The following is a 26,749-nucleotide window of genomic DNA, read 5'->3' as shown; positions in this document are numbered from 1 at the left end:
ACGGTGAGTGAGACATTCGTGTTGATGGTCACTTGTGGAACGGGGTCCATGAAGGTTGTAGAGGGTTCACCACTGCAGAGAGCGACGGGTGCTCGCCCGTTTCCAGTGACTCTGCCTGCCGAGCAGCCCTCCTGCAGGGGATTAATATTTAGTCTCAAGTGGGGAACTGCGGCTATAAGAGAGGCCTTCACTCTTCTGACTGCGTGACGCTGGGGCTGGAGAAGAGCAGCAGCTGCTGAAATGTCCGTCCCCCGTGCTGAGCAGGGCGAGCTTTGCCCTGGACTGTCTTCAGAACAGACCCCCCAGAGGGATGATTCTGAAGGGGCTGGAGGTGGGGTTAGGAGGCATTAATGCTGAATGACGGGCTGTGGTGGAGCGAAGCAGGGGCTTGGTGTGGCCTTGGCACCTCTGCCTTGGTGCGCTCTTGCTCTTGATCAGCCAATCGTCGAGATAAGGAAACACGGGGATGCCCCTCCTCTTTCTGAGATAGGAGGCACCACAGGTAAGCATTGGGTGAACACCCTTGGAGCTGTGGTAACCCCAAAAGACAATACCCTGAACTGGTAACGCTGGCTAGTTATGGTGAAGGAAGGAAGACGGGGCGAGCAGTATGGATGCATATGTGGACCTATATACGGAATATGGCTTCAGACGTATATGGAAGACATTTCGCCAGCAGAGTCTGATGCCCTGCGACCTCGTCCTCGTCTCCAGTGCCTGCTGTGAGGACGCCAGAGGACACCAGTTGTCAACCAGCGCACGAGATTGAACCACTGAACCGCTTCCTGCAGCCGTCGGGGGATGCGGAGAGAAACCAAGGAACGAGCAGCCACAGGGCCAAAAACAGCACATCGCAAGTTTCCAAAGCTGGGACCTTATTAACCCTGACATTAACTCAACATGGAAGAGGGAGGGAGCGGCAAACCTGGAGGGAACTCCTGCTGGAGAAGGTGAGTTGCTCTTTCTTCTGATGGATACAACTTGCTGCAGATTGATCACTTTATGACTGTCTACCTTTTGGAGAGACGGGATTGAGTGTTGTTGGTCAGCCAAAGAAACCAAACCCAGCTTGAGGAAAGTACCCGCCAGTGCGTGCCTGAGACGCAAGGCATTAGTGCTTGGCGGACGTGTGCAGCAATGCCCGGGTACCTGCTGCGGGTACACCTCGGGAGCAGGCTGTGGCAGCCACATTAGCCCTCAGGGGATGGGCACGGATGCCCCCCGAGGATCCTTCTCAGCCATGGCACAGCAGATCTTGCTATAGAAGATCCTTTAATATGAAACGATGGTTTGGGCACCGCCCTGTCCTTTTTGGTTCCTGCAAAGCCCACTCTATCCTGTCACTTATGATTAATAGAATATAGGACCCCATGTCTGGGTTTCAGTCTAAGAAGCCTCTCGTGCATGGTTTGAAAAGAAGGACAAGAAAGATGGAAGGGTTATCTGTGGCTTCATGAAATGCAGAAACCCCCTAACGTCAGAAGGATGGGGGAGCGAAGAGCCACCCTTTCTGGGTAGGGTACAGAGGTCTCCAAGCTGGAGCCACTGCCACCAAGAATAGTGTCTTCTGACAGAGAAGCCAAACTGACCAACTGTGCACTGCCTCGAACAGTAATACCAATCAGGAAGGCTGATCAGGATGCCCACGAAGCCCGACAGGACAGAAGAGCCCTTAACTTCTGCCTCAGCAAAGCCCTGCTGTGGCTCTGCTGTGCAAAGCAAGCCCCAAGATGCCAGAACGAAGACATGTGAAAGAATTCGGGCCTCGGCCTTGCGCTGGACGGACTCGAACCAGCGATCTGCACGGATTGGTTTGTAGAGGGTTTCTTCGACGTCACACTCGACAGGAAGGCAAAGACCTCTAGCTGGCACTGCTCTGTGTCCACCTGGGCAGCTGAGGGCCTTTGGGATTGGGGTGAGGACCCACCGCCCTCCTGCATGAGCAGCCAACTCTCTGGGAGAGGGAGATTTGGCCGAATCCAGAGCGGTGATTGTCGCCTTGTCCAGGATATCAGGCAATATCCAAGTAATTACACAGTATTTATGATTCATGGCTGATGGTCTGGTTATATATAATCCTATGTGGAGTCTCTTTTGTGGTGTTTTCATTGTGCTACTGGTGTGAGTGTGTTGCACAGACCCTTTACACATCGCCTCTGATGATAAGCCACCTGCTCTGTGCCATGCTACCAGAGGGTGAGCACAGGTTATTTTTGGTGTGTAACTCTCTTGCCCAGACTAGAGTGGTGCGGTCTGCCTGGCGTAGGTGCGTACCCCAGCCGACCAGAAACCCCACTTCTAACAGTAAATCACAACATGCCTTGCACACAGCACATGCTCTGTCTAGCAGGCTCCACCTATAACACGGTTAACATTTATATATGTGGATTGCACAGAACTGTGAATCTAGGACAGGTTCATGCTGAAAAAGGAGGATGATTGGAGGGCAGGTTCAATGGACTGCAGATGGGGGCAAAGAAGAAAGATGTGAGAGTGCAAGGAAGACAGTACATGGACAGAGATTCTGAGCTGGGCTGTCGAGAGGGGGTCGCCAAAGAGGCAAGAGTGAAAATGAAGAGAGATAGAACAGGGCTGGAGCCTCCCCCACCGCAGGGTTGGATGGGAGTGATAATGTCACAGGAGGAAGGACTGCAGCCCCTTCCACCACAGGGTGGAGGGAGCACGGATGCCCCGCACTCACCCTCTCCGATGACTCCCTCCGTGGTGACACACTCCGGATCGATCTCCCGGGTGAACTGCTGGAAGGCCTGGGCTGGGTCCTGGTAGGCGAGCAGGTCCACATAGGGCTTCAGAAGCACCTTCTCTTCTGCATGGGGGGACAGACGAGCATCATTTATACCAGGCACCCACAGTGCAGCCCACTGCACCCTGGCACCCTCCCCCATAGTGCTTCCCACTGCACCCTGGCACCCACCCCAACAGTGCACCCCATGGCACCCACCCCCACAGTGCACCCTGGCACCCACACCCACAGTGCACCCCACTGCACCCTGGCACCCACCCCACAGTGCACACCCTGGTACCAAACCTCACAGTGTACCCTGGCACCCACCCCACAGTGCTCCCCAATGCACCTTGGCACCTACCCGCACAGTGCACCCCACTGCACACTGGCACCCACCCTCACATTGCACCCTGGCACTTTCTCATCGCTTCAGATACTGAACAAGCTTGCTGAGACAGTACAGTTAAATTGTTGTTGCATTTAGCTCATCAAGGCCATAAAGTATCCCTTTCAAAATTTCAGTATTGTCGACAGGCGGTCACCTACTTAGATCACCTACTGTCGAAGGAAGGTAGGAGATTGACCCCAGAACGTATTAGTACCATTGTTCAAATGCCAGTTCCACAAAATCGGAAAGAAGTAGATACTTTTATAGGTATCACGTCCTGCTGTCGTCAGTGGATATCTAACTATTCCTATTAATTAAGCCCCTGCTTGCGCTAACCACAAAAGAAGTACATGTGCCTTTGCCTTGGACGCCTGAATGTCAGCAGTCTTTTAAGCAACGAAAAACTGTGTTTTGTTCAGCTCCAGTGCTAGGTACCCCTAACTAAGCTAAATCCTTTGTATTACGGCTATGTGCTTATTTCTCTGCTGTGCTTGATCCTGTCGCATGAGCCCTCCCGAGCAGTCTAAGAGCAGTCGCAGCCGTGGCTATCTCGATAAGACAATCGGACTCGTACTTGATACTGACCTCACAGTCATGGTACCCCATGCTGTGGATAGTCTTTTGAAGAAGACAAAGACACAGCACCGCACCAGTGCACGTATGACATGTTATGAATTAACGCTGTTATGAATTAACGATTTGCCACTCTGAACCCAGCCACATTACTACCCCTCCCTTCTGACAATGATGAGATCGATCAACATTATTGTATCTTCTGGATGGAAGAGGAGACGAAAGGATGGGTAGACTTGACTGATGTTCCCTTATCTGACCCGCAAGGGGAACTATATGTCGATGGCTCTTGTTTTAAATTACCTGATTTTTTTGTTTTACTAGTTCCAGTTGATATTGGGAGACAATTACACACACAGGATCATGTTGTGGAATTGGGTGGTACCTTGGATCAAATTAAAGTATGGGATCGGGAGAGGAGGCACGTGAGAAGCCTAAAGCAGAGATACTTGCACAGATGTGGGATTGTTACAGATGCCGCCAGTTTTGATCCGAGTTAAAGACAATGCTATTTTACCTCGCATCCCCTGGTATAAAATACAGCAGGCAGGTGAGCGAGTCTTATTGCCAATTGTACAGAATTTGATTGAGAAAGGAGTGGTTGAGGAGGCGACTGCTTTGTACTAGGCCTATTCTTCCCATTTTCAAACGGACACCTTCGGGTTCCTCCAATGACCATGCAGATGTTTATCGCTTTGTGATTGACTTGCAGGAAGTTAATAAAATAGTGATTCCCCAGTTTTCAGTGGTCCCAGACATTACGATTCGTGTGACAATGATTCCTTCTTCTGCTACATACTTTTCTGTTATTGACTTGAAAAATGCATTATTCAGTATTCCAATTCATCTTGACAGCAGGTAACTGTTTGGATTCACCCTAGCTAGTAGAAGCTTTAGATTCTGTCGCGCCCCTCAAGGCTATACAGAAAGTCTGAGTATATATAGTCAGGCATTGAAATGTCAGCTGGATTCGTTGTCGCTCCATACAGGTAATGTATTGCTTCAGTATGTCGATGACTTGCTCATCGCCTCGGATACAGAACAAGGTTGCAGGGACAATACAGTTAAATTGTTACATTTAGCTCAACATGGCCATAAAGTTTCCCTTTCCAAATATCAGTATTGTTGATAGGAGGTAACCTACTTAGCTCACCTGCTGTCGAAGGAGGGTAGGAGATTGACCCCTGAGCGCATCAGTACCATTGTTAAAATGCCTATTCCTCAAACCCAAAAAAGATGTGCGTGCTTTAATTGGCATTACTTCCTACTGCGGCCAATGGATTCCAAATGATTCCCTACTAACCAAACCTCTGCTCGCTTTGACTACTAAAAATGTGCATGAACCTTTGCCTTGGGCACCTGAATGTCAGCAGTCTTTTGAGCAATTGAAAACTGCGCTATGTTTGGCTCCAGTGCTTGGCACGCCTAACTACAGCAAGCCATTTGTATTATATGTCCATGAGACGGCTGGTTTTGTGCTTTCTGTTCTAACACAAACATTTGAAGATAAGCAACGCCTGTGTGCTTATTTCTCTGCTGTGCTTGACCCTGTCGCATGAGCCCTTCCAAACTGTCTAAGAGTGGTCGCAGCTGTGGCTGTCTCAATAAGACAATCAGCTGGACTCGTACTTGATACTGACCTCACAGTCATGCTACCCCATGCGGTAGATACACTTTTGAACACGACCAAGATGCAGCACCTCACCAATGCACGTCTGACAGGTTCTGAGCTAAGGCTGTTTGCTCAGCACATTACGATCAAACGATGTGCCACTCTGAAACCAGCCACGTTACTACCCCTCCCTTTTGAGAATGAAGAGATTGACATACATGATTGTATCTTCTGGACGGAAGAAGAGATGAAAGAACGGGTAGACCTGACTAATGTTCTCTCATCTGACCCTGAAGGGGAACTCCAGGTCGATGGCTCTTGTTTTAAATTGCCAGATGGCACTGCAACTGCTGCGTACGCTATCACTACGCTGCGCACGGTAGTTGAGACATCACTAGTTCACTACCAGACAGCCCATGCTTCAGAGCTCATTGCCTTAATACGCACCTGTGAATTGAGTGAGGGACTAGTTGTCAATATTTATTCTGATATTCAGTACGCTTTTGGAGTCGCCCATAACTTTGGGCGGCTCTGGGCAGAGAGAGGGTTCCTTACTTCCCATGGGACCAAGATTCAGCATGGTCATCTTATCTATAGGCTTTTGTCCACTTTGGCACTCCCTAAGAAATTGGCAATAGTAAAGTGCAGCGCCCATAGGAACGTTACTGACGATGTGGGTCAAGGGAACACTTTTGCAGATCAGACAGCTAAGGAAATAGCCCAAACTAAGATAAAACAAATGTTTGTAGCACGTCCCGCTAGGTGGGTGCCCGAGGTCACAATGTTCGAGGATACACTTGAGAATGTCATGGAGATCCAAAGTGAGGCTACATTGGAAGAAATAGCAATATGGCAAGAAAGTACAGCACAATTGAATGATGAGGGATGCTGGATTGATAAGTCAGGGAAGCAGAGATGGATGTTGCCAGATGCATATGTTCTTCCTGTAGTCTCCACGGCCCAGCCCATATCAGTGCTAAGGGTATTTGCAAGTTGTTAGACCCCGAATGGCAAAATGACAATAGTCCTAAGACAGCTGCTCATTTAGTGAAGTACTGCATGGTGTGCATGATGCACAATCCTGGGTAGGGTACCCCTACACCACCCGGTTACTTCGCACCAACCACATTCTCTTTTGAGGTCCTCAGCTGTATTACATCGAACTAGACAGGGTCAACAATTTGAAGTGCATGCTGTTGGTTGTTTGCGCATTCAGTAAATGGGTTGAGGCCTACCGCACCAAAGACAATACAGCCATGATGACTGCAAAGGGACTCCTGAAGGAGTTCTTCCCTCGTTTCGGCATTCCCCATTTGATCTTGAGTGTTAACGGAAGTCATTTCACATATGCTAACAACATGGGGTTGGAAGATCCTCATCTTTTTGATTGTGGTCGCTAGTATTATCGTTACATGTTGCCTCTGTATACACTGTCTTCCAGATTGTTGCACTTATTGTGCCAGCGTTCTCACCCCAAACAGAAAATGTCAGTCCATGATACTAACAATGCGATTATGCTTCTACAGGATATTAACAATATGATGCAGATCCACAAAGGTATCTTTGAGTACTGATTATATGAACAATTTCTCACAGAGTTGTTTCTTGTTCCTGTGTTGTACTTTTCTTGATAGTAACATAAAAGTAGTTCGTGAATGCTAAAAGGAGGGTCTGTTAGAATGAAAATGTCTTAGCTGTGCTGCTTATGTATTGTACGTCTTAAGTTAGCATTTGTGGAACCATTTTATATTTGGCCGCCATTTTGAGCTATGATCGAAACTAATTTCTCTCTCTGACTCTGCTGCAAGCAGCTGTGCTAGTTTTCATTTCTCCAAGGTTGGGCCTTGCTGTACTAATGAATACACTGTTCTTATTAACGCATACCTTTCCCTTGCTTTTAATTCGCCGGCCACGCATACTCCCACTGCTGTCCTCTCACCCGCACTCTAATAGAAGGTAAATCACCGCACTTTGCGGGTCCTGCGCCCCCGTCTCGTTGGCGGCCATCTTAGGTGTGGGGATAGTCTGCGCATTCTAGTCCTCTTTCTAGGAGGCGAGGCGAGCATAAATTCCAGCCATGCTTACGCGCTGCGGGGACGCCAGACTGACGCCGGAGTTACGCCAGAGTTCAGCCCGTCTGCGCCCGTCCGCGCTGAGGACGGGCTGCATGACGGGATGGACCTGGCTCCTACTCTACCTCCACTCGTTGATGTAACCAGGCAATACTCCTCATTAGAACTTCTGTCATTTAGACCATCAGCGCGGCCTTGTTTACACTGCTTCTCTCCTGAAGGGATATTGCTATCCCATCGTTGTATGACGTGCACCGTTTCCTTTCAATTCCCCGTCGCTGGTCTTAATAGACCCCATCCTTCTTCTAGACAGCCTATCACCTCCCCCAGAACTGGCTTCCTTATTAATGCGCGTTCGCTCATTAAACACAACTTGGCCTTCCACGAATTTGTGGAGGAGAGACAGCCGGACTGGGTTTTTATTACGGAGACCTGGGCTTCTGACTCTTCCGGCCACGATCTACTGCTGGCCATCCCTGAGGGCTACTTTCTTCACAGGCAGGATAGACCATTGCGCAGAGGAGGAGGAATTGCCATTCTTTTTAAATCTTCTCTTCCTTGCACTGTTAAACCGCTATCTATGCCTCAAGATCGTTTTGAAGCACTATACTTTTGTATTATGTGTGCTCCATCGGTCTCTTTCACGGGGATACTGATCTATAGGCCGCCTGGCTCTAGAGCCAGTTTTTCTGCCGATTTATTGAGAATTCTCGAACCCTATTTTGGAAAGCCCTGTCTTACCATATTGGGTGACCTCAATTTCCATCTTGACGAGGATAACTCAAAGGACACCTTGTCATTGGTTGAATCACTCGGAGCCTGTGACCTTGTCCAACTTGTGAACAGTCCCACACACAAGGCGGGTCATATATATGCTCCTTATTTTTGTACTTTTATATTATTGGCGCAACTGTTTGACTATGCACCTTGTACCTACTCTATGATAGAAGACACTACCTCACCTTTGACCTACCTCTTTTGACCTACCTATGTAACTATGCACCTTGTACCTAACTACCTCAACTATTACAGTCTATTATTCTATGACCCCCTTGTCCTTGTAAAGCGCTCTGATATCTGCAAAGATCTTGTTCGCGCTATATAAAACTTTCAAAATAAAATAAATAAATATCCTCGATGGTGTATTTTCTAGTGATTCGAGACTCTCCACTGGTCCCCCTTTGCCGTTGGCCTGGACTGACCATTTTGCAGTACCGTTGGAACTTGCTCTTCCTGCCTCTTGCCCTACTAAACAGGCTACTACTTCACTTACTCTTAGGAGAAAGTTCAGAAACATCACGGATGAGGCTTTTGCCCCTCTTGTTTTAGCTCCCGAGTTCCTCTCCCTGAAAGACGCGGATGAGGCAGCTCAGGATCTGATGGATTCCATCACTAATGCAGTGGAAAAGCTTGCCCCGCATCTCTGCGTTATGTAGCCTGGCGGAAGCCTACGGCACCGTGGTTCTCCGACCAGTTGAGATCCCTAAGGCAGGGTTGTAGGAGTAGTGAGAGAAGATGGAGGAAATCCTGGGACCCTAAGGATCGGGAGGTCCATAAGTTCGCACTGCGGGAGTATAAACAGAAAGTGGTATTGGAAAAGCAGGAGTACTTTTCCAACCTTACTAGCTCTCTCACTTCATCTAGGGAGCTCTTCAAAATCGCTGACTCGCTATGCTCCCTTCAACTCCCAGATCCCGTAGTTAGCTCTCAGGATCTTTGCAATGACATCTCAGACTTCTTTCACAACAAAATTCTGGACATTCATGTCTCTTTGGAAGTCCAACGCCACTCCCTGGACGTGAATATCCCTCCTGCCGTAATTAATTTGGACTCTCGGGATGTAGCTCCTTCCAGATTACTTACGGAATTTCCATCTTTGTCCCTGGAGGGACTGAACCTTCTACTTGACAGGACCAAATCCTCTTCCCCAATGGATCCTCTACCTCTCAAAAAACTCAAAGAGTGTAGAAGTAGTCTCCTTCCTCCTATGCTGGAGGTTATGAATAAGGCTATTGTCCAGGGTTCTTTTCCATCGGTATGGAAGAAGGCTATTGTGAAGCCTCTCCTTAAAAAATCATCACTTGACCCTGGCTTTCTTAAAAATTTTAGGCCTATCTCCCTACTTCCTGCCCCAGCAAAAATATTGGAAGCACACCTTAATCTCCATCTGTCTTGCTTTTTGGATGCTTCTGGATACCTTGATAACACCCAGCACGGATTCAGAAAACACCACAGCACGGAGTCCGCTCTCACTCTTGTGGTCGATAACATCCGACGCAAAGTGGACTCTGGCCAAACTACAGTTCTGGTCCTGTTGGACCTCACGGCCTCGTTCGATACCCTGTCTCCCGCCATCTTAACATCTCGGCTTAGGAAGGCAGGTGTCACTGGGTCGGCCTTGAGTCTCCTTAATTCCTTTCTCCTTGATAGGGAACAGAGAGTGATGCTCGGAAACCACCTCTCCCCTGCCAAGTCACTGCAATGTGGGGTGCCACAGGGGTCGGCATTAAGTCCGACCCTGTTTAACATCTATGTGGCCCCCCTTGCTAGACTGGTAAGATCGCAGGGGATGGAGGTGGTATCTTACGCCGACGACACCCAGATCATGGTGTCACTGGCTCATTCCTCTGTCAGGACATCCGCCTCCAGCTTCAGGTCATGCATGCAGCATGTGGCAGATTGGATGATCATCAACTCCCTTAAGCTGAACGGCGACAAGACTGAGGTACTGGTCTTTGGGAAGGACCAAGATATTTGGTCGAGTGAGTGGTGGCCTTCTTCTCTTGGCACCTGCCCCACCCCCTCCCAATCAGCCAGAAATCTCGGCGTGGTATTTGACACCTCACTCTCGATGTCTCTACAAGTGAACCGAACCGTGGCCACTTGCTGGGGTGTGATCAGGATACTCAATAGAATCCGTAGCTATCTCTCCCTCCAGGCGCGCAAACAGATTGCAGTCGCTCTTGTTGGCTCCAGGTTAGATTATTGCAACTCTCTCTACATGGAGTCCAACAAAGGCCTTATCCATCGACTGCAAATCGTGCAGAATGCTGCAGCGCGCTTTGTTTTGGCTCTTCCTAAGACATCATCTGCCACCATTGTGAGGAGGGATCTTCATTGGCTCCCTGTTCAGCACAGAATTTCTTTTAACATTTTGTGCTTGACGTATAGAGCGCTCGCGGATGGCTCAGCGGGTGCTATCAGCTCTTTACTCACCCGCTACTCTCCAACAAGATGTCTCCGATCCGCGGGACTATTCCAACTTGTTGTTCCCCGATTCAGGCTGACCAGATGGGGAGCTAGGGCTTTTTCCGTTGTTGCCCCTCAGCTCTGGAACGCAATTCCAATTGAGATTAAAACCCTACCCTCAATGGATTTGTTCAAAAAGGCTTTAAAAACGTGGTGCTTTTCCAGAGCCTACTAATGATAGATTGCTTCGGTGTTGCTATGAGCTGGTATATATGAAGTAGGCGCCTTGACGCCCATTGGGCTAAGTTCGCGCATGACAAGACTCCTTTCATTCATTCATTCACTAGATAGAGGCCTGCTCCCACTAGTCCAGCGATGGACGCTGGCAGAACAACCTTGGCATAGCGATAGTGTGTGCCCGGACTCAGGATCAAAACGTATCCTTCTGTACCTTCTTTGTGTAGCTGCCTCCATCTGGAAATTTCCAGTCTGGGCGTGCCTTCATTGGTTCTGAATCGACCATAATGTATCAATATGCTTGCTGATGTTAGTCCCTCTGCAGCGCCCTTAAGCGACTGGGCAGACTGGGCTCCACTCGAGTGTATCGGAATAAACATATACTTGGTTTGCATTCTCTACTGTCTGATCGACTCATCATTTGTATGGAAGGCTGAGAGGTGGTCGCGACTGACCCCCTTCACTACTGCACCCTGGCACCCCCCCACAGTGCACCCTATCACACCCTGCAAAAAGAACAGATAATGAACGAAATGCTGAATTAATGGAACATTCACCTGCAGTCACAGATCTGGGTTAAATCCATTGTTTTCTGCCCCCTATGCCATTCCAGTTTAGTCCTAGCCATATGCAAATCAGTCTTCTTGACCCTGTGCCTCATGGGAACAGTCCAGAGCGAACTGCCAAGCCAGGTCCTCCCTGGACTGGAAACAAGCATCCTAGGACCGGTTTCAGGGTTTCACCCGTCTTCAGCCAGGATAGCTTGATTCCAGTTGCATGGAGAGCACGGGACTCATGTCTGAGCATACCCGTCCCACTCGGGGTGACAAATGCAAAAACAACAATTGATGGACAGAATGCAGAACAATGTCATACATTCACCCCAGTACAGAGATCTGGGCCAAAATTCATCGTTTTTTTGCTCACCATGCCATTCTTCTTGCTGACTTGGAGGCCCTTCAGCTCGTGCAACTGGTTCGGCAGCCTACTCACATAGGCGGCCATATTTTAGATCCGTTTTTTCCAAACCTGGCAGACGCCTCTGTCACTGCCGTCACACCCCTTGGCTGGTCGGACAACTCTTTGGTTGCCATCTGTACCCCCTTGCCGGGAATGATTACTATTCCCCCTGCTAAGTTGGTCGCGAGACGGCATTGGAGCAAATTACGGCTAGAGGACTTACATCGTGTCCTCACCGCGGAGCCTTTAGAACCTTTGGTAGCTGTTGACACAGGCTACGATAGGTTCTGCTCCTGGATCTCCAAGGCGCGTGACGCCCTTATTCCTATCACCGCTCGTAAGATCAGCTCCAGGGAATCAAGTCCGTGGTACGATGGTGCCTTACGTACACTCAAGGGTAGCTGTAGGCGAGCGGAGAGGGCTTGGCGGAAGGCGTACGATAACGGGAAAAAAGCTTTTTATCTCGCCTCCGTCAAAATTTACCATCGGGCTGTTTGTCGAGCGCGGGCAGCTTACTACGCTGCTGAATTCGCTAACAGCTCCAACCCCTCCAAAACCATCTTTAAAGTGATGAAGGATCTTCTAGCAAAGCGAGCCTGTATTCCGACGACTGGCTCGACTGATCAGTGTGAGGCTCTTGCTTTGTTTTTTCTGGAAAAGGTCCAAAACATCTATAAGACGTTCTCTTATACAGGGCCTCCAGTTGAGTCTCCGATCAACAGCCATGGAGACACCTCTTTGCACGTGTTGCCCCCACTGACATCTGAGGGGTTTGACCTCCTGGCTCAGCAGGTTAAATCGGGGTCCCCCGCTGATCCGCTTAGACCGACTCTTTTTAGAGGCGGTCACCTACTTAGATCACCTACTGTCGAAGGAAGGTAGGAGATTGACCCCAGAACGTATTAGTACCATTGTTCAAATGCCAGTTCCACAAAATTGGAAAGAAGTAGATGCTTTTATAGGGATCACATCCTACTGTCGTCAGTGGATATCTACCTATTCCCTATTAATTAAGCCCCTGCTTGCGCTAACCACGAAAGAAGTACATGTGCCTTTGTCTTGGACGCCTGAATGTCAGCAGTCTTTTGAGGAACGAAAAACTGCGTTTTGTTCAGCTCCAGTGCTTGGTACCCCTAACTAAGCTAAATCCTTTGTATTATATGTTCATGAGACCGCTGGTTGTCTGCTTTCTGTTTTAACACAAACATTTGGGAATACGCAATGGCTATGTGCTTATTTCTCTGCTGTGCTTGATCCTGTCGCATGAGCCGTCCCGAGCAGTCTAAGAGCAGTTGCAGCCGTGGCTATCTCGATAAGACAATCGGATTCGTACTTGATACTGACCTCAGAGTCATGGTACCCCACGCTGTGGATAGTCTTTTGAAGAAGACAAAGACACAGCACCGCACCAGTGCACATATGACAGGTTATGAATTAACGCTGTTATGAATTACCAATATGCCACTCTGAACCCAGCTACATTACTACCCCTCCCTTCTGACAATGATAAGATCGATCAACATGATTGTATCTTCTGGATGGAAGAGGAGACGAAAGGATGGGTAGACTTGACTAATGTTCCCTTATCTGACCCACAAGGGGAACTATATGTCGATGGCTCTTGTTTTAACTTACCAGATTTTTTTGTTTTACTAGTTCCGGTTGATATTTGGAGACAAGTACAGACACAGGATCATGTTGTGGAATTGGGTGGTACCTTGGATCAAATTAAAGTATTGGATCAGGAGAGGAGGCACGTGAGAAGCCTAAAGCAGAGATACTTGCACAGATGTGGGATTGTTACAGATGCCGCCAGTTTTGATCCGAGTTAAAGACAATGCTATTTTACCTCGTACCCCCCGGTATAAAATACAGCAGGCAGGTGAGCGAGCCTTATTGCCAATTGTACAGAATTTGATTGAGAAAGGAGTGGTTGAGGAGGCGACTGCTTTGTACTAGGCCTATTCTTCCCATTTTCAAACGGACACCTTCGGGTTCCTCCAAAGACCATGCAGATGTTTATCGCTTTGTGATTGACTTGCGGGAAGTTAATAAAATAGTGATTCCCCAGTTTTCAGTGGTCCCAGACATTACGATTCGTGTGACAATGATTCCTTCTTCTGCTACATACTTTTCTGTTATTGACTTGAAAAATGCATTCTTCAGTATTCCAATTCATCTTGACAGCAGGTATCTGTTTGCGTTCACCCTAGCTAGTAGAAGCTTTAGATTCTGTCGCGCCCCTCAAGGCTATGCAGAAAGTCTGAGTATATATAGTCAGGCATTGAAATGTCAGCTAGATTCGTTGTCGCTCCATACAGGTAATGTATTGCTTCAGTATGTCGATGACTTGCTCATCGCCTCGGATACAGAACAATACAGTTAAATTGTTACATTTAGCTCAACATGGCCATAAAGTATCCCTTTCCAAATATCAGTATTGTTGATAGGAGGTAACCTACTTAGCTCACCTGCTGTCGAAGGAGGGTAGGAGATTGACCCCTGAGCGCATCAGTACCATTGTTACAATGCCTATTCCTCAAACCCAAAAAAGATGTGCGTGCTTTTATTGGCATTACTTCCTACTATGGCCAATGGATTCCAAATGATTCCCTACTAACCAAACCCCTGCTCGCTTTGACTACTAAAAATGTGCATGAAACTTTGCCTTGGTCACCTGAATGTCAGCAGTCTTTTGAGCAATTGAAAACTGCGCTATGTTTGGCTCCAGTGCTTGGCACGTCTAACTACAGCAAGCCATTTGTATTATATGTCCATGAGACGGCTGGTTGTGTGCTTTCTGTTCTAACACAAACATTTGGAGATAAGCAACGTCCGTGTGCTTATTTCTCTGCTGTGCTTGACCCTGTCGCATGAGCCCTTCCAAGCTGTCTAAGAGTGGTCGCAGCTGTGGCTGTCTCAATAAGACAATCAGCTGGACTCGTACTTGATACTGACCTCACAGTCATGCGACCCCATGCGGTAGATACACTTTTGAACACGACCAAGATGCAGCACCTCACCAATGCACGTCTGACAGGTTCTGAGCTAAGGCTGTTTGCTCAGCACATTACGATCAAACAATGTGCCACTCTGAATCCAGCCACGTTACTACCCCTCCCTTCTGAGAATGAAGAGATTGACATACATGATTGTATCTTCTGGACGGAAGAAGAGATGAAAGAATGGGTAGACCTGACTAATGTTCTCTCATCTGACCCTGAAGGGGAACTATAGGTCGATGGCTCTTGTTTGAAATTGCCAGATGGCACTGCAACTGCTGCGTACGCTATCACTACGCTGCGTACGGTAGTTGAGACATCACAAGTTCACTACCAGTCAGCCCAAGCTTCAGAGCTCATTGCCTTAATACGCGCCTGTGAATTGAGTGAGGGACTAGTTGTCAATATTTATAAGGATATTCAGTACGCTTTTGGAGTCGCCCTTAACTTTGGGCGGCTCGGGGCATAGAGAGGGTTCCTTACTTCTCATGGGACCAAGATTCAGCATGGTCATCTTATCTATAGGCTTTTGTCCACTTTGGCACTCCCTAAGAAATTAGCAATAGTAAAGTGCAGCGCCCATAGGAACGTTACTGACGATGTGGGTCAAGGGAACGCTTTTGCAGATCAGACAGCTAAGGAAATAGCCCAAACTAAGATAAAACAAATGTTTGTAGCACGTCCCGCTAGGTGGGTGCCCGAGGTCACAATGTTCGAGGATACACTTGAGAATGTCATGGAGATCCAAAGTGAGGCTACATTGGAAGAAATAGCAATATGGCAAGAAAGTACAGCACAATTGAATGATGAGGTATGTTGGATTGATAAGTCAGGGAAGCAGAGATGGATGTTGCCAGATGCATATGCTCTGCCTGTAGTCTCCACGGCCCAGCCCATATCAGTGCTAAGAGTATTTGCAAGTTGTTAGACCCCGAATGGCAAAATGACAATAGTCCTAAGACAGCTGCTCATTTAGTGAAGTACTGCATGGTGTGCATGATGCACAATCCTGGGTAGGGTACCCCTACACCACCCGGTTACTTCGCACCAACCACATTCTCTTTTGAGGTCCTCAGCTGTATTACATCGAACTAGACAGGGTCAACAATTTGAAGTGCATGCTGTTGGTTGTTTGCGCATTCAGTAAATGGGTTGAGGCCTACCGCACCAAAGACAATACAGCCATGATGACTGCAAAGGGACTCCTGAAGGAGTTCTTCCCTCGTTTCGGCATTCCCCATTTGATCTTGAGTGTTAACGGAAGTCATTTCACATATGCTAACAACATGGGGTTGGAAGATCCTCATCTTTTTGATTGTGGTCGCTAGTATTATCGTTACATGTTGCCTCTGTATACACTGTCTTCCAGATTGTTGCACTTATTGTGCCAGCGTTCTCACCCCAAACAGAAAATGTCAGTCCATGATACTAACAATGCGATTATGCTTCTACAGGATATTAACAATATGATGCAGATCCACAAAGGTATCTTTGAGTACTGATTATATGAACAATTTCTCACAGAGTTGTTTCTTGTTCCTGTGTTGTACTTTTCTTGATAGTAACATAAAAGTAGTTCGTGAATGCTAAAAGGAGGGTCTGTTAGAATGAAAATGTCTTAGCTGTGCTGCTTATGTATTGTACGTCTTAAGTTAGCATTTGCGGAACCATTTTATATTTGGCCGCCATTTTGAGCTATGATCGAAACTAATTTCTCTCTCTGACTCTGCTGCAAGCAGCTGTGCTAGTTTTCATTTCTCCAAGGTTGGGCCTTGCTGTACTAATGAATACACTGTTCTTATTAACGCATACCTTTCCCTTGCTTTTAATTCGCCGGCCACGCATACTCCCACTGCTGTCCTCTCACCCGCACTCTAATAGAAGGTAAATCACCGCACTTTGCGGGTCCTGCGCCCCCGTCTCGTTGGCGGCCATCTTAGGTGTGGGGATAGTCTGCGCATTCTAGTCCTCTTTCTAGGAGGCGAGGCGAGCATAAATTCCAGCCATGCTTACGCGCAGCGGTGACGCGCTGCGGGGACGCCAGACTGACGCCGGAGTTACGCCAGAGTTCAGCCCGTCTGCGCCCGTCCGCGCTGAGGACGGGCTGCATGACGGGATGGACCTGGCTCCTACTCTACCTCCACTCGTTGATGTAACCAGGCAATACTCCTCATTAGAACTTCTGTCATTTAGACCATCAGCGCGGCCTTGTTTACACTGCTTCTCTCCTGAAGGGATATTGCTATCCCATCGTTGTATGACGTGCACCGTTTCCTTTCAATTCCCCGTCGCTGGTCTTAATAGACCCCATCCTTCTTCTAGACAGCCTATCACCTCCCCCAGAACTGGCTTCCTTATTAATGCGCGTTCGCTCATTAAACACAACTTGGCCTTCCACGAATTTGTGGAGGAGAGACAGCCGGACTGGGTTTTTATTACGGAGACCTGGGCTTCTGACTCTTCCGGCCACGATCTACTGCTGGGCATCCCTGAGGGCTACTTTCTTCACAGGCAGGATAGACCATTGCGCAGAGGAGGAGGAATTGCCATTCTTTTTAAATCTTCTCTTCCTTGCACTGTTAAACCGCTATCTATGCCTCAAGATCGTTTTGAAGCACTATACTTTTGTATTATGTGTGCTCCATCGGTCTCTTTCACGGGGATACTGATCTATAGGCCGCCTGGCTCTAGAGCCAGTTTTTCTGCCGATTTATTGAGAATTCTCGAACCCTATTTTGGAAAGCCCTGTCTTACCATATTGGGTGACCTCAATTTCCATCTTGACGAGGATAACTCAAAGGACACCTTGTCATTGGTTGAATCACTCGGAGCCTGTGACCTTGTCCAACTTGTGAACAGTCCCACACACAAGGCGGGTCATATATATGCTCCTTATTTTTGTACTTTTATATTATTGGCGCAACTGTTTGACTATGCACCTTGTACCTACTCTATGATAGAAGACACTACCTCACCTTTGACCTACCTCTTTTGACCTACCTATGTAACTATGCACCTTGTACCTAACTACCTCAACTATTACAGTCTATTATTCTATGACCCCCTTGTCCTTGTAAAGCGCTCTGATATCTGCAAAGATCTTGTTCGCGCTATATAAAACTTTCAAAATAAAATAAATAAATATCCTCGATGGTGTATTTTCTAGTGATTCGAGACTCTCCACTGGTCCCCCTTTGCCGTTGGCCTGGACTGACCATTTTGCAGTACCGTTGGAACTTGCTCTTCCTGCCTCTTGCCCTACTAAACAGGCTACTACTTCACTTACTCTTAGGAGAAAGTTCAGAAACATCACGGATGAGGCTTTTGCCCCTCTTGTTTTAGCTCCCGAGTTCCTCTCCCTGAAAGACGCGGATGAGGCAGCTCAGGATCTGATGGATTCCATCACTAATGCAGTGGAAAAGCTTGCCCCGCATCTCTGCGTTATGTAGCCTGGCGGAAGCCTACGGCACCGTGGTTCTCCGACCAGTTGAGATCCCTAAGGCAGGGTTGTAGGAGTAGTGAGAGAAGATGGAGGAAATCCTGGGACCCTAAGGATCGGGAGGTCCATAAGTTCGCACTGCGGGAGTATAAACAGAAAGTGGTATTGGAAAAGCAGGAGTACTTTTCCAACCTTACTAGCTCTCTCACTTCATCTAGGGAGCTCTTCAAAATCGCTGACTCGCTATGCTCCCTTCAACTCCCAGATCCCGTAGTTAGCTCTCAGGATCTTTGCAATGATATCTCAGACTTCTTTCACAACAAAATTCTGGACATTCATGTCTCTTTGGAAGTCCAACGCCACTCCCTGGACGTGAATATCCCTCCTGCCGTAATTAATTTGGACTCTCGGGATGTAGCTCCTTCCAGATTACTTACGGAATTTCCATCTTTGTCCCTGGAGGGACTGAACCTTCTACTTGACAGGACCAAATCCTCTTCCCCAATGGATCCTCTACCTCTCAAAAAACTCAAAGGGTGTAGAAGTAGTCTCCTTCCTCCTATGCTGGAGGTTATGAATAAGGCTATTGTCCAGGGTTCTTTTCCATCGGTATGGAAGAAGGCTATTGTGAAGCCTCTCCTTAAAAAATCATCACTTGACCCTGGCTTTCTTAAAAATTTTAGGCCTATCTCCCTACTTCCTGCCCCAGCAAAAATATTGGAAGCACACCTTAATCTCCATCTGTCTTGCTTTTTGGATGCTTCTGGATACCTTGATAACACCCAGCACGGATTCAGAAAACACCACAGCACGGAGTCCGCTCTCACTCTTGTGGTCGATAACATCCGACGCAAAGTGGACTCTGGCCAAACTACAGTTCTGGTCCTGTTGGACCTCACGGCCTCGTTCGATACCCTGTCTCCCGCCATCTTAACATCTCGGCTTAGGAAGGCAGGTGTCACTGGGTCGGCCTTGAGTCTCCTTAATTCCTTTCTCCTTGATAGGGAACAGAGAGTGATGCTCGGAAACCACCTCTCCCCTGCCAAGTCACTGCAATGTGGGGTGCCACAGGGGTCGGCATTAAGTCCGACCCTGTTTAACATCTATGTGGCCCCCCTTGCTAGACTGGTAAGATCGCAGGGGATGGAGGTGGTATCTTACGCCGACGACACCCAGATCATGGTGTCACTGGCTCATTCCTCTGTCAGGACATCCGCCTCCAGCTTCAGGTCATGCATGCAGCATGTGGCAGATTGGATGATCATCAACTCCCTTAAGCTGAACGGCGACAAGACTGAGGTACTGGTCTTTGGGAAGGACCAAGATATTTGGTCGAGTGAGTGGTGGCCTTCTTCTCTTGGCACCTGCCCCACCCCCTCCCAATCAGCCAGAAATCTCGGTGTGGTATTTGACACCTCACTCTCGATGTCTCTACAAGTGAACCGAACCGTGGCCACTTGCTGGGGTGTGATCAGGATACTCAATAGAATCCGTAGCTATCTCTCCCTCCAGGCGCGCAAACAGATTGCAGTCGCTCTTGTTGGCTCCAGGTTAGATTATTGCAACTCTCTCTACATGGAGTCCAACAAAGGCCTTATCCATCGACTGCAAATCGTGCAGAATGCTGCAGCGCGCTTTGTTTTGGCTCTTCCTAAGACATCATCTGCCACCATTGTGAGGAGGGATCTTCATTGGCTCCCTGTTCAGCACAGAATTTCTTTTAACATTTTGTGCTTGACGTATAGAGCGCTCGCGGATGGCTCAGCGGGTGCTATCAGCTCTTTACTCACCCGCTACTCTCCAACAAGATGTCTCCGATCCGCGGGACTATTCCAACTTGTTGTTCCCCGATTCAGGCTGACCAGATGGGGAGCTAGGGCTTTTTCCGTTGTTGCCCCTCAGCTCTGGAACGCAATTCCAATTGAGATTAAAACCCTACCCTCAATGGATTTGTTCAAAAAGGCTTTAAAAACGTGGTGCTTTTCCAGAGCCTACTAATGATAGATTGCTTCGGTGTTGCTATGAGCTGGTATATATGAAGTAGGCGCCTTGACGCCCATTGGGCTAAGTTCGCGCATGACAAGACTCCTTTCATTCATTCATTCACTAGATAGAGGCCTGCTCCCACTAGTCCAGCGATGGACGCTGGCAGAACAACCTTGGCATAGCGATAGTGTGTGCCCGGACTCAGGATCAAAACGTATCCTTCTGTACCTTCTTTGTGTAGCTGCCTCCATCTGGAAATTTCCAGTCTGGGCGTGCCTTCATTGGTTCTGAATCGACCATAATGTATCAATATGCTTGCTGATGTTAGTCCCTCTGCAGCGCCCTTAAGCGACTGGGCAGACTGGGCTCCACTCGAGTGTATCGGAATAAACATATACTTGGTTTGCATTCTCTACTGTCTGATCGACTCATCATTTGTATGGAAGGCTGAGAGGTGGTCGCGACTGACCCCCTTCACTACTGCACCCTGGCACCCCCCCACAGTGCACCCTATCACACCCTGCAAAAAGAACAGATAATGAACGAAATGCTGAATTAATGGAACATTCACCTGCAGTCACAGATCTGGGTTAAATCCATTGTTTTCTGCCCCCTATGCCATTCCAGTTTAGTCCTAGCCATATGCAAATCAGTCTTCTTGACCCTGTGCCTCATGGGAACAGTCCAGAGCGAACTGCCAAGCCAGGTCCTCCCTGGACTGGAAACAAGCATCCTAGGACCGGTTTCAGGGTTTCACCCGTCTTCAGCCAGGATAGCTTGATTCCAGTTGCATGGAGAGCACGGGACTCACGTCTGAGCATACCCGTCCCACTCGGGGTGACAAATGCAAAAACAACAATTGATGGACAGATGCAGAACAATGTCATACATTCACCCCAGTACAGAGATCTGGGCCAAAATTCATCGTTTTTTTGCTCACCATGCCATTCTTCTTGCTGACTTGGAGGCCCTTCAGCTCGTGCAACTGGTTCGGCAGCCTACTCACATAGGCGGCCATATTTTAGATCCGTTTTTTACAAACCTGGCAGACGCCTCTGTCACTGCCGTCACACCCCTTGGCTGGTCGGACAACTCTTTGGTTGCCATCTGTACCCCCTTGCCGGGAATGATTACTATTCCCCCTGCTAAGTTGGTCGCGAGACGGCATTGGAGCAAATTACGGCTAGAGGACTTGCATCGTGTCCTCGCCGCGGAGCCTTTAGAACCTTTGGTAGCTGTTGACACAGGCTACGATAGGTTCTGCTCCTGGATCTCCAAGGCGCTTGACGCCCTTATTCCTATCACCGCTCGTAAGATCAGCTCCAGGGACTCAAGTCCGTGGTACGATGGTGCCTTACGTACACTCAAGGGTAGCTGTAGGTGAGCGGAGAGGGCTTGGCGGAAGGCGTACGATAACGGTAAAAAAGCTTTTTATCTCGCCTCCGTCAAAATTTACCATCGGGCTGTTTGTCGAGCGCGGGCAGCTTACTATGCTGCTGAATTCGCTAACAGCTCCAACCCCTCCAAAACCATCTTTAAAGTGATGAAGGATCTTCTAGCAAAGCGAGCCTGTATTCCGACGACTGGCTCGACTGATCACTGTGAGGCTCTTGCTTTGTTTTTTCTGGAAAAGGTCCAAAACATCTATAAGACGTTCCCTTATACAGGGCCTCCAGTTGAGTCTCCGATCAACATCCATGGAGACACCTCTTTGCACGTGTTGCCCCCACTGACATCTGAGGGGTTTGACCTCCTGGCTCAGCAGGTTAAATCGGGGTCCCCCGCTGATCCGCTTAGACCGACTCTTTTTAGAGATCAGTCGTTCGTGGGCCGGGCCGTGGTACACTCCTTGATTAATATCTCGTTGGAGTCAGGCACGGTACCCGCTAGCTGGAAGCGGGCGGTGGTTTCTCCCATTCTGAAGAAACCTTCCCTGGATCCAGAGAAACCTGAAAATTACCGGCCTATCTCCTTGCTCCCGTGGCCGACCAAAGTATTGGAGGCCCATGTCAACAAAGTTCTTTCAGCTCACCTCATCCATGTTAACATCTTGGATCCCACCCAGAACGGGTTCCGTGCTGGGCACAGCACGGAGACCGCCCTTCTCTCCATGGCTGAACATCTTCGCATGGTGATGGATGCGGGGCAGACAGCGGCGCTCGTGTTATTAGATCTGAGCGCCGCGTTTGATACTGTCTCGCATCCCATCCTATTGCATCGCCTGGAGGAGATTGGGCTGAGTGGTCTGGCCCTCCAGTGGTTCCGGTCCTTCTTAGACGATCGTTTCTTTAGCGTTGCTATCCCACCGTTCCAGTCCCAATTCCATCCTCTGAAACAGGGGGTGCCGCAAGGCTCCTCGCTGAGTCCCACGTTGTTCAATCTTTACGTGAGACCGCTGGCTGAGGTCGTCAAGCAATGGGGCATGACCATGGTCTCATATGCCGACGATACTCAGCTAGCGGTTACAATCAGCGGGGATGCGGACCGGGATGCCCCCAGATTTCAGAGTGGACTTAGGGCGGTGGCGAGCTGGATGAAGAACAACTGTCTCCAGCTCAACGCAAAGAAAACGGAGATCATGATCGTCGGTAGGAGGTCGGAACTATGGGGAGACAGATGGTGGCCAGCGGAAATGGGGCCGGCCCCCATTCCGGTCACAGAGTTGAAGAACCTCGGAGTATGGATGGATCCCTCCCTCAGCTTCGTGGGCCATACGAAGAGAACTGCGGCCTGTTGCTTTGGCATACTACGGTCGCTGCGTCCCGTCTTGAAGTTCTTTGACCATCGCACCAGGCAGCTGATAGTCCAGGCCACAGTGTTATCTCGCCTGGACTATGCCAGCTCGCTTCTGGTCGGGGCTAATGTGGCGGAGGTTACCCGCCTCCAACGCGTTCAGAATGCCGTGGCGAGAGCCATTGTTGGCTTACCCCGAACCTGTTCCGTCTCCGGCATCTTGAGATCACTGCATTGGCTGCCTATCAGGCCAAGAATCCAGTTTAAAGTGCTGTGTCTGGCGTTCAAGATTTTGAGGGGTGGGAGTCCTCAAATTCTCGCGAACCTTTTGTCCTGGTATGTGCCTGCCCGGTCTCTTAGATCTTTGGGTCAAGCTCTTACAGTGATCCCCCGATACAGGTTGTGTCGGGTAGGTGGCCGCTCTTTCCAGGTCAGAGCGGCTGAGCTTTGGAATTCTCTTCCTGTTGAGATGCGATTGCTTGCTGATCTTCTAGCTTTTCGTAAAGCTTTAAAAACTTTTTTGTTTGAATAATTTGCCTTTGTCTTCTTCATTGTTATGTTCCCTGTAGGTGTTGCTTATTACTTGCCATGCGCCAGGAAGCCCCTTAGCTGGGGCAGCTGTGCGCAGTACAAAAGTCCGTAACATAACATAACATAACATAACATAACATTCCAGTTTGAACCCAGCCATATGCAAATCAGTCTTGACCCTGTGCCCCATGGGAACAGTCCAGCCCGAACTGCCAAGCCAGGTCCTCCCTGGACCGGAAACAAGCATCCTAGGACCGGTTTCAGGGTTTCATCCCTCATCAGACAGGATAGCTTGATTCCAGTGGCATGAGAGCACAGGACTCACATCCAGATTGCACCCTACCACACCCTGGCACCCGCCCCACAGTGCACCCTATCACACCCTGGCACCCGCCCCGACAGTGCACCCTACCACACCCTGGTACCCACCCCCACAGTGCACCCTATCACACCCTGGCACCCGCCTCCACAGTGCACCCTACCACACCCTGGCACCCGCCCCCACAGTGCACCCTACCACACCCTGGCACCCGCCCCCCACAGTGCACCTCACTGGCCTTGAAGCACCCCGGGGGCGGGACTCACCTCTGTCCGAGCCCGTGAAGCTGCCGTCAGCTCGGCCTCCTTTGCGGCGGGACCGTCTGAAGAAAAAACAATATACCAATCAATCAAGGTCAGTCACCCTGGTGTGCCTCCCCCATCCCCTGCTCCGCTGAGGCACCCCCACCCTGAGAAGAGCGCCCCCTGGGGCTCGCACACAGTGCTGGCAGTGCATCCAAACAATGACCAAAGCTCCCGCACCCCTTTAATCCAACCCATATACCCACAGACTAGCCCTCTGACCTACACCGCCCCCGGGCACCCTGCTCGGCCAAAGTACCCCCACCCTGACAAGGGGCAGTGCACCCAAACAGTGACCCTTAGCACCCCTATATTTCCACTGTAATACCCACACAGGAGCCTTCTGACTTACCCCCATCTTACCCCGAACCCCTGGACCCCCTGCTGGCCTGAGACTGAGACCCGCATGTAACTCCATTGATGCACCTCACTACGGGGCTCCCTCACTCCGGGGCTCCCTCACTCCGGGGCTCCCTCACTCCGGGGATCCCTCACTCCGGGGATCCCTCACTCCTGAGCTCCCTCACTCCTGAGCTCCCTCACTCCTGAGCTCCCTCACTCCTGGGCTCCCTCACTCCTCGGCTCCCTCACTCAAGCCCCGCAGCACCCCTTCCCTCAGTCCCTCCCGGGGGGGTCCCCTCCTACCTGCGCCGGATGTAGATGACGAGCACGAGCACTGCGGCCCCCACCAGCACCGCCACAGCAATGGCCGCCGCCTCCCCCGCCGACAGGCCCTTGGGGTCTGAAAGAGAGAGGGAGGGAGAGGGAGGGATCCTTAGGGCGTCAGTGGAGCAGAGCAGCGACCCCCAGGACACAAGGAAAAGATGCAAAAATGGAGGCAACCCCTCTGACCCCCCCACCCACAGATGGATCCCTCCTCACAGGGTGAAGAGAGAGGCCAAGCAGATGAGACCAAGAGAGGGGGCATAGGTACCCCAGAGGCCCACCAGGGGCTGCAGCATGTATTGTGCCACCCCTGGGAAGCCTTCCAAAATGGCACCACAGGTCTGCTACTGCAGCCTGTGTAAGGTGGTGCTTGCACCCCTTACTTAGATATAGGTTCACTGTTGGACTTGGCACTTCTGGCAGGTTCACCCCTGAACTTTTTGCTTTTGGTATGTGACCTGGTGATAGTGATTTTTGGTTTCTGCGCACTTTACCACTGTGTCCCAGTGGAAAGTGCGTGCGCACTCTGAGTGCATGTGGTGAGTTTGGCCTGCCCTCCCATAGGAATGCATGGGGAATGTATGTGTCCCAGGTAGTTCCTGATGCATGGGGTGTGCAGGTGCGAGTTTGGTATGTACGGACTCGTGTGATTGAATGCTGCGCGATGATGTGTGCAGCGTGAATGTGTGTAGTGTGGAAGTGCCACTTCTAGAAGTTGGTGTACCGGTGCAGTGAATGTGCTGGCTTGTGACTGGCTGTGACTGGCTGGTGTGCCAGGCTCCAGGAGTCAGGATGGGTCTGCCCCAGTGGTGAATGGGAGATCTGCATGTGTAATGTGAGGGAGGGGTACACCTGGGACCTAAATAGGGCTGGGCTTTCCCCACACAATGCTTGCTCCGCCCCCTGTGGTGCGACTGATGACCCTAGCCTGCCTAGTGAGTAGTGAGAGGGGCTGAGCACATCAGAGTGCTCCAAAACCAGCTGCGACTGGTTTCCCCCCACCCTGCACACAAAGACAAAGGGATTTAGTGTATAAAAAGAGGCTGTGTCTCATTAGCGCATGAGAGCGCTTTACTTTTAACCCTTCTGAAGCCCGAGCACTCAGAGCGCTTTATTTTCACTTTGGCGGCTGCCCACGCCGCATATTGCCGTGTTCCGCCTTCGAGGGCCCCTGGCAGGTGCCCACCCCGCCAGGGCCGTTGTGTCCGGGATTATATAAGGGAGCTCACCCCGTTTTATTCCTGCCTCAACCCGGGAGCCTACCCCGTACTTTCCCGAGGAATCGCCACCATGAGTTAACGCGCCCCCGGAGCCTAGGGGCTGGTCCGACGGCCACGCTGCCATTGGCTGCCCGGGGAAGAATCGCCGCGCTGCCATTGGCTGCCCCAGGAAAGCAGGAAGGAAACGGGAGCCCACCCCGCCTCCATACGACACGCCGCGAGAGGAGTGCGGCTGGGCGCGAGGCTCCCCGGTGCCGGAGAGTCCCGAAGCTAAGCAGAGCTGCCGGGAGAAGAGGGAGCCCGATGGAGACGCGGCCCCCTGTTGCCGGTGAGTGCGGGCGTCTCATCAGGGCTCATAGTGTAGAGCGTCACATGGAAGGCAGCGGGCCGCTCCACTCCTTGCCATTCATTCTACGGGCCACGAGAGGCTCCAGGCCATAATTGTTGTTTCTAGTCCCCCCCCAGAGGGACTCCCACGAGCTTGGGGCATTGGTCATAGCAGAGCGGCCCCGGCTGGCAGCGGGCCGCTCCTCCGTCGTCCCGCAATTTTTCTAAAGCCCACGGAGGGCTCTTGTGGGGCATTTTGAGTTGCAAGTCCCCCGAGAGGCACTCCGCCATCAGAGGGGGCATTCAGGGTGATAGAGAGGCCCCGGCTGGCAGCGGGTCGCTCCCCCCACAGCAGGCTCCACAGTTGTTCTGGGTCACAGAGCCTGCGAGGCTCCCACGTGTTGGCCCCATTGTTTCCACAGCTACCCAGCACTTATGGGCAGCTGC

At 50.0% G+C, this 26,749-nt stretch overlaps 1 protein-coding gene across 1 annotated transcript in view; it reads right to left on the bottom strand.

The window, feature by feature from the left end:
* The window catches only part of EPHA1 (EPH receptor A1), a 138,836-nt gene that overhangs the window by 32,730 nt on the left and 79,357 nt on the right, over positions 1-26,749 (bottom strand). Inside the window, exons 8-10 of the mRNA XM_078655847.1 lie at positions 24,735-24,831; positions 24,054-24,109; positions 2,702-2,827 (exon numbers count right to left, since the gene is read on the bottom strand). Of these exons, the coding sequence (XP_078511973.1) occupies positions 2,702-2,827; positions 24,054-24,109; positions 24,735-24,831 (279 nt within the window). The remainder of the gene's footprint in view (positions 1-2,701; positions 2,828-24,053; positions 24,110-24,734; positions 24,832-26,749) is intronic.

The sequence above is a fragment of the Lissotriton helveticus genome, chromosome 7 (assembly GCF_964261635.1).
Source record: "Lissotriton helveticus chromosome 7, aLisHel1.1, whole genome shotgun sequence".
NCBI lineage: Eukaryota > Metazoa > Chordata > Amphibia > Caudata > Salamandridae > Lissotriton > Lissotriton helveticus.
Note: the sequence above shows the minus strand (reverse complement) of the source record. Positions and strands in the feature narration are given on the sequence as shown.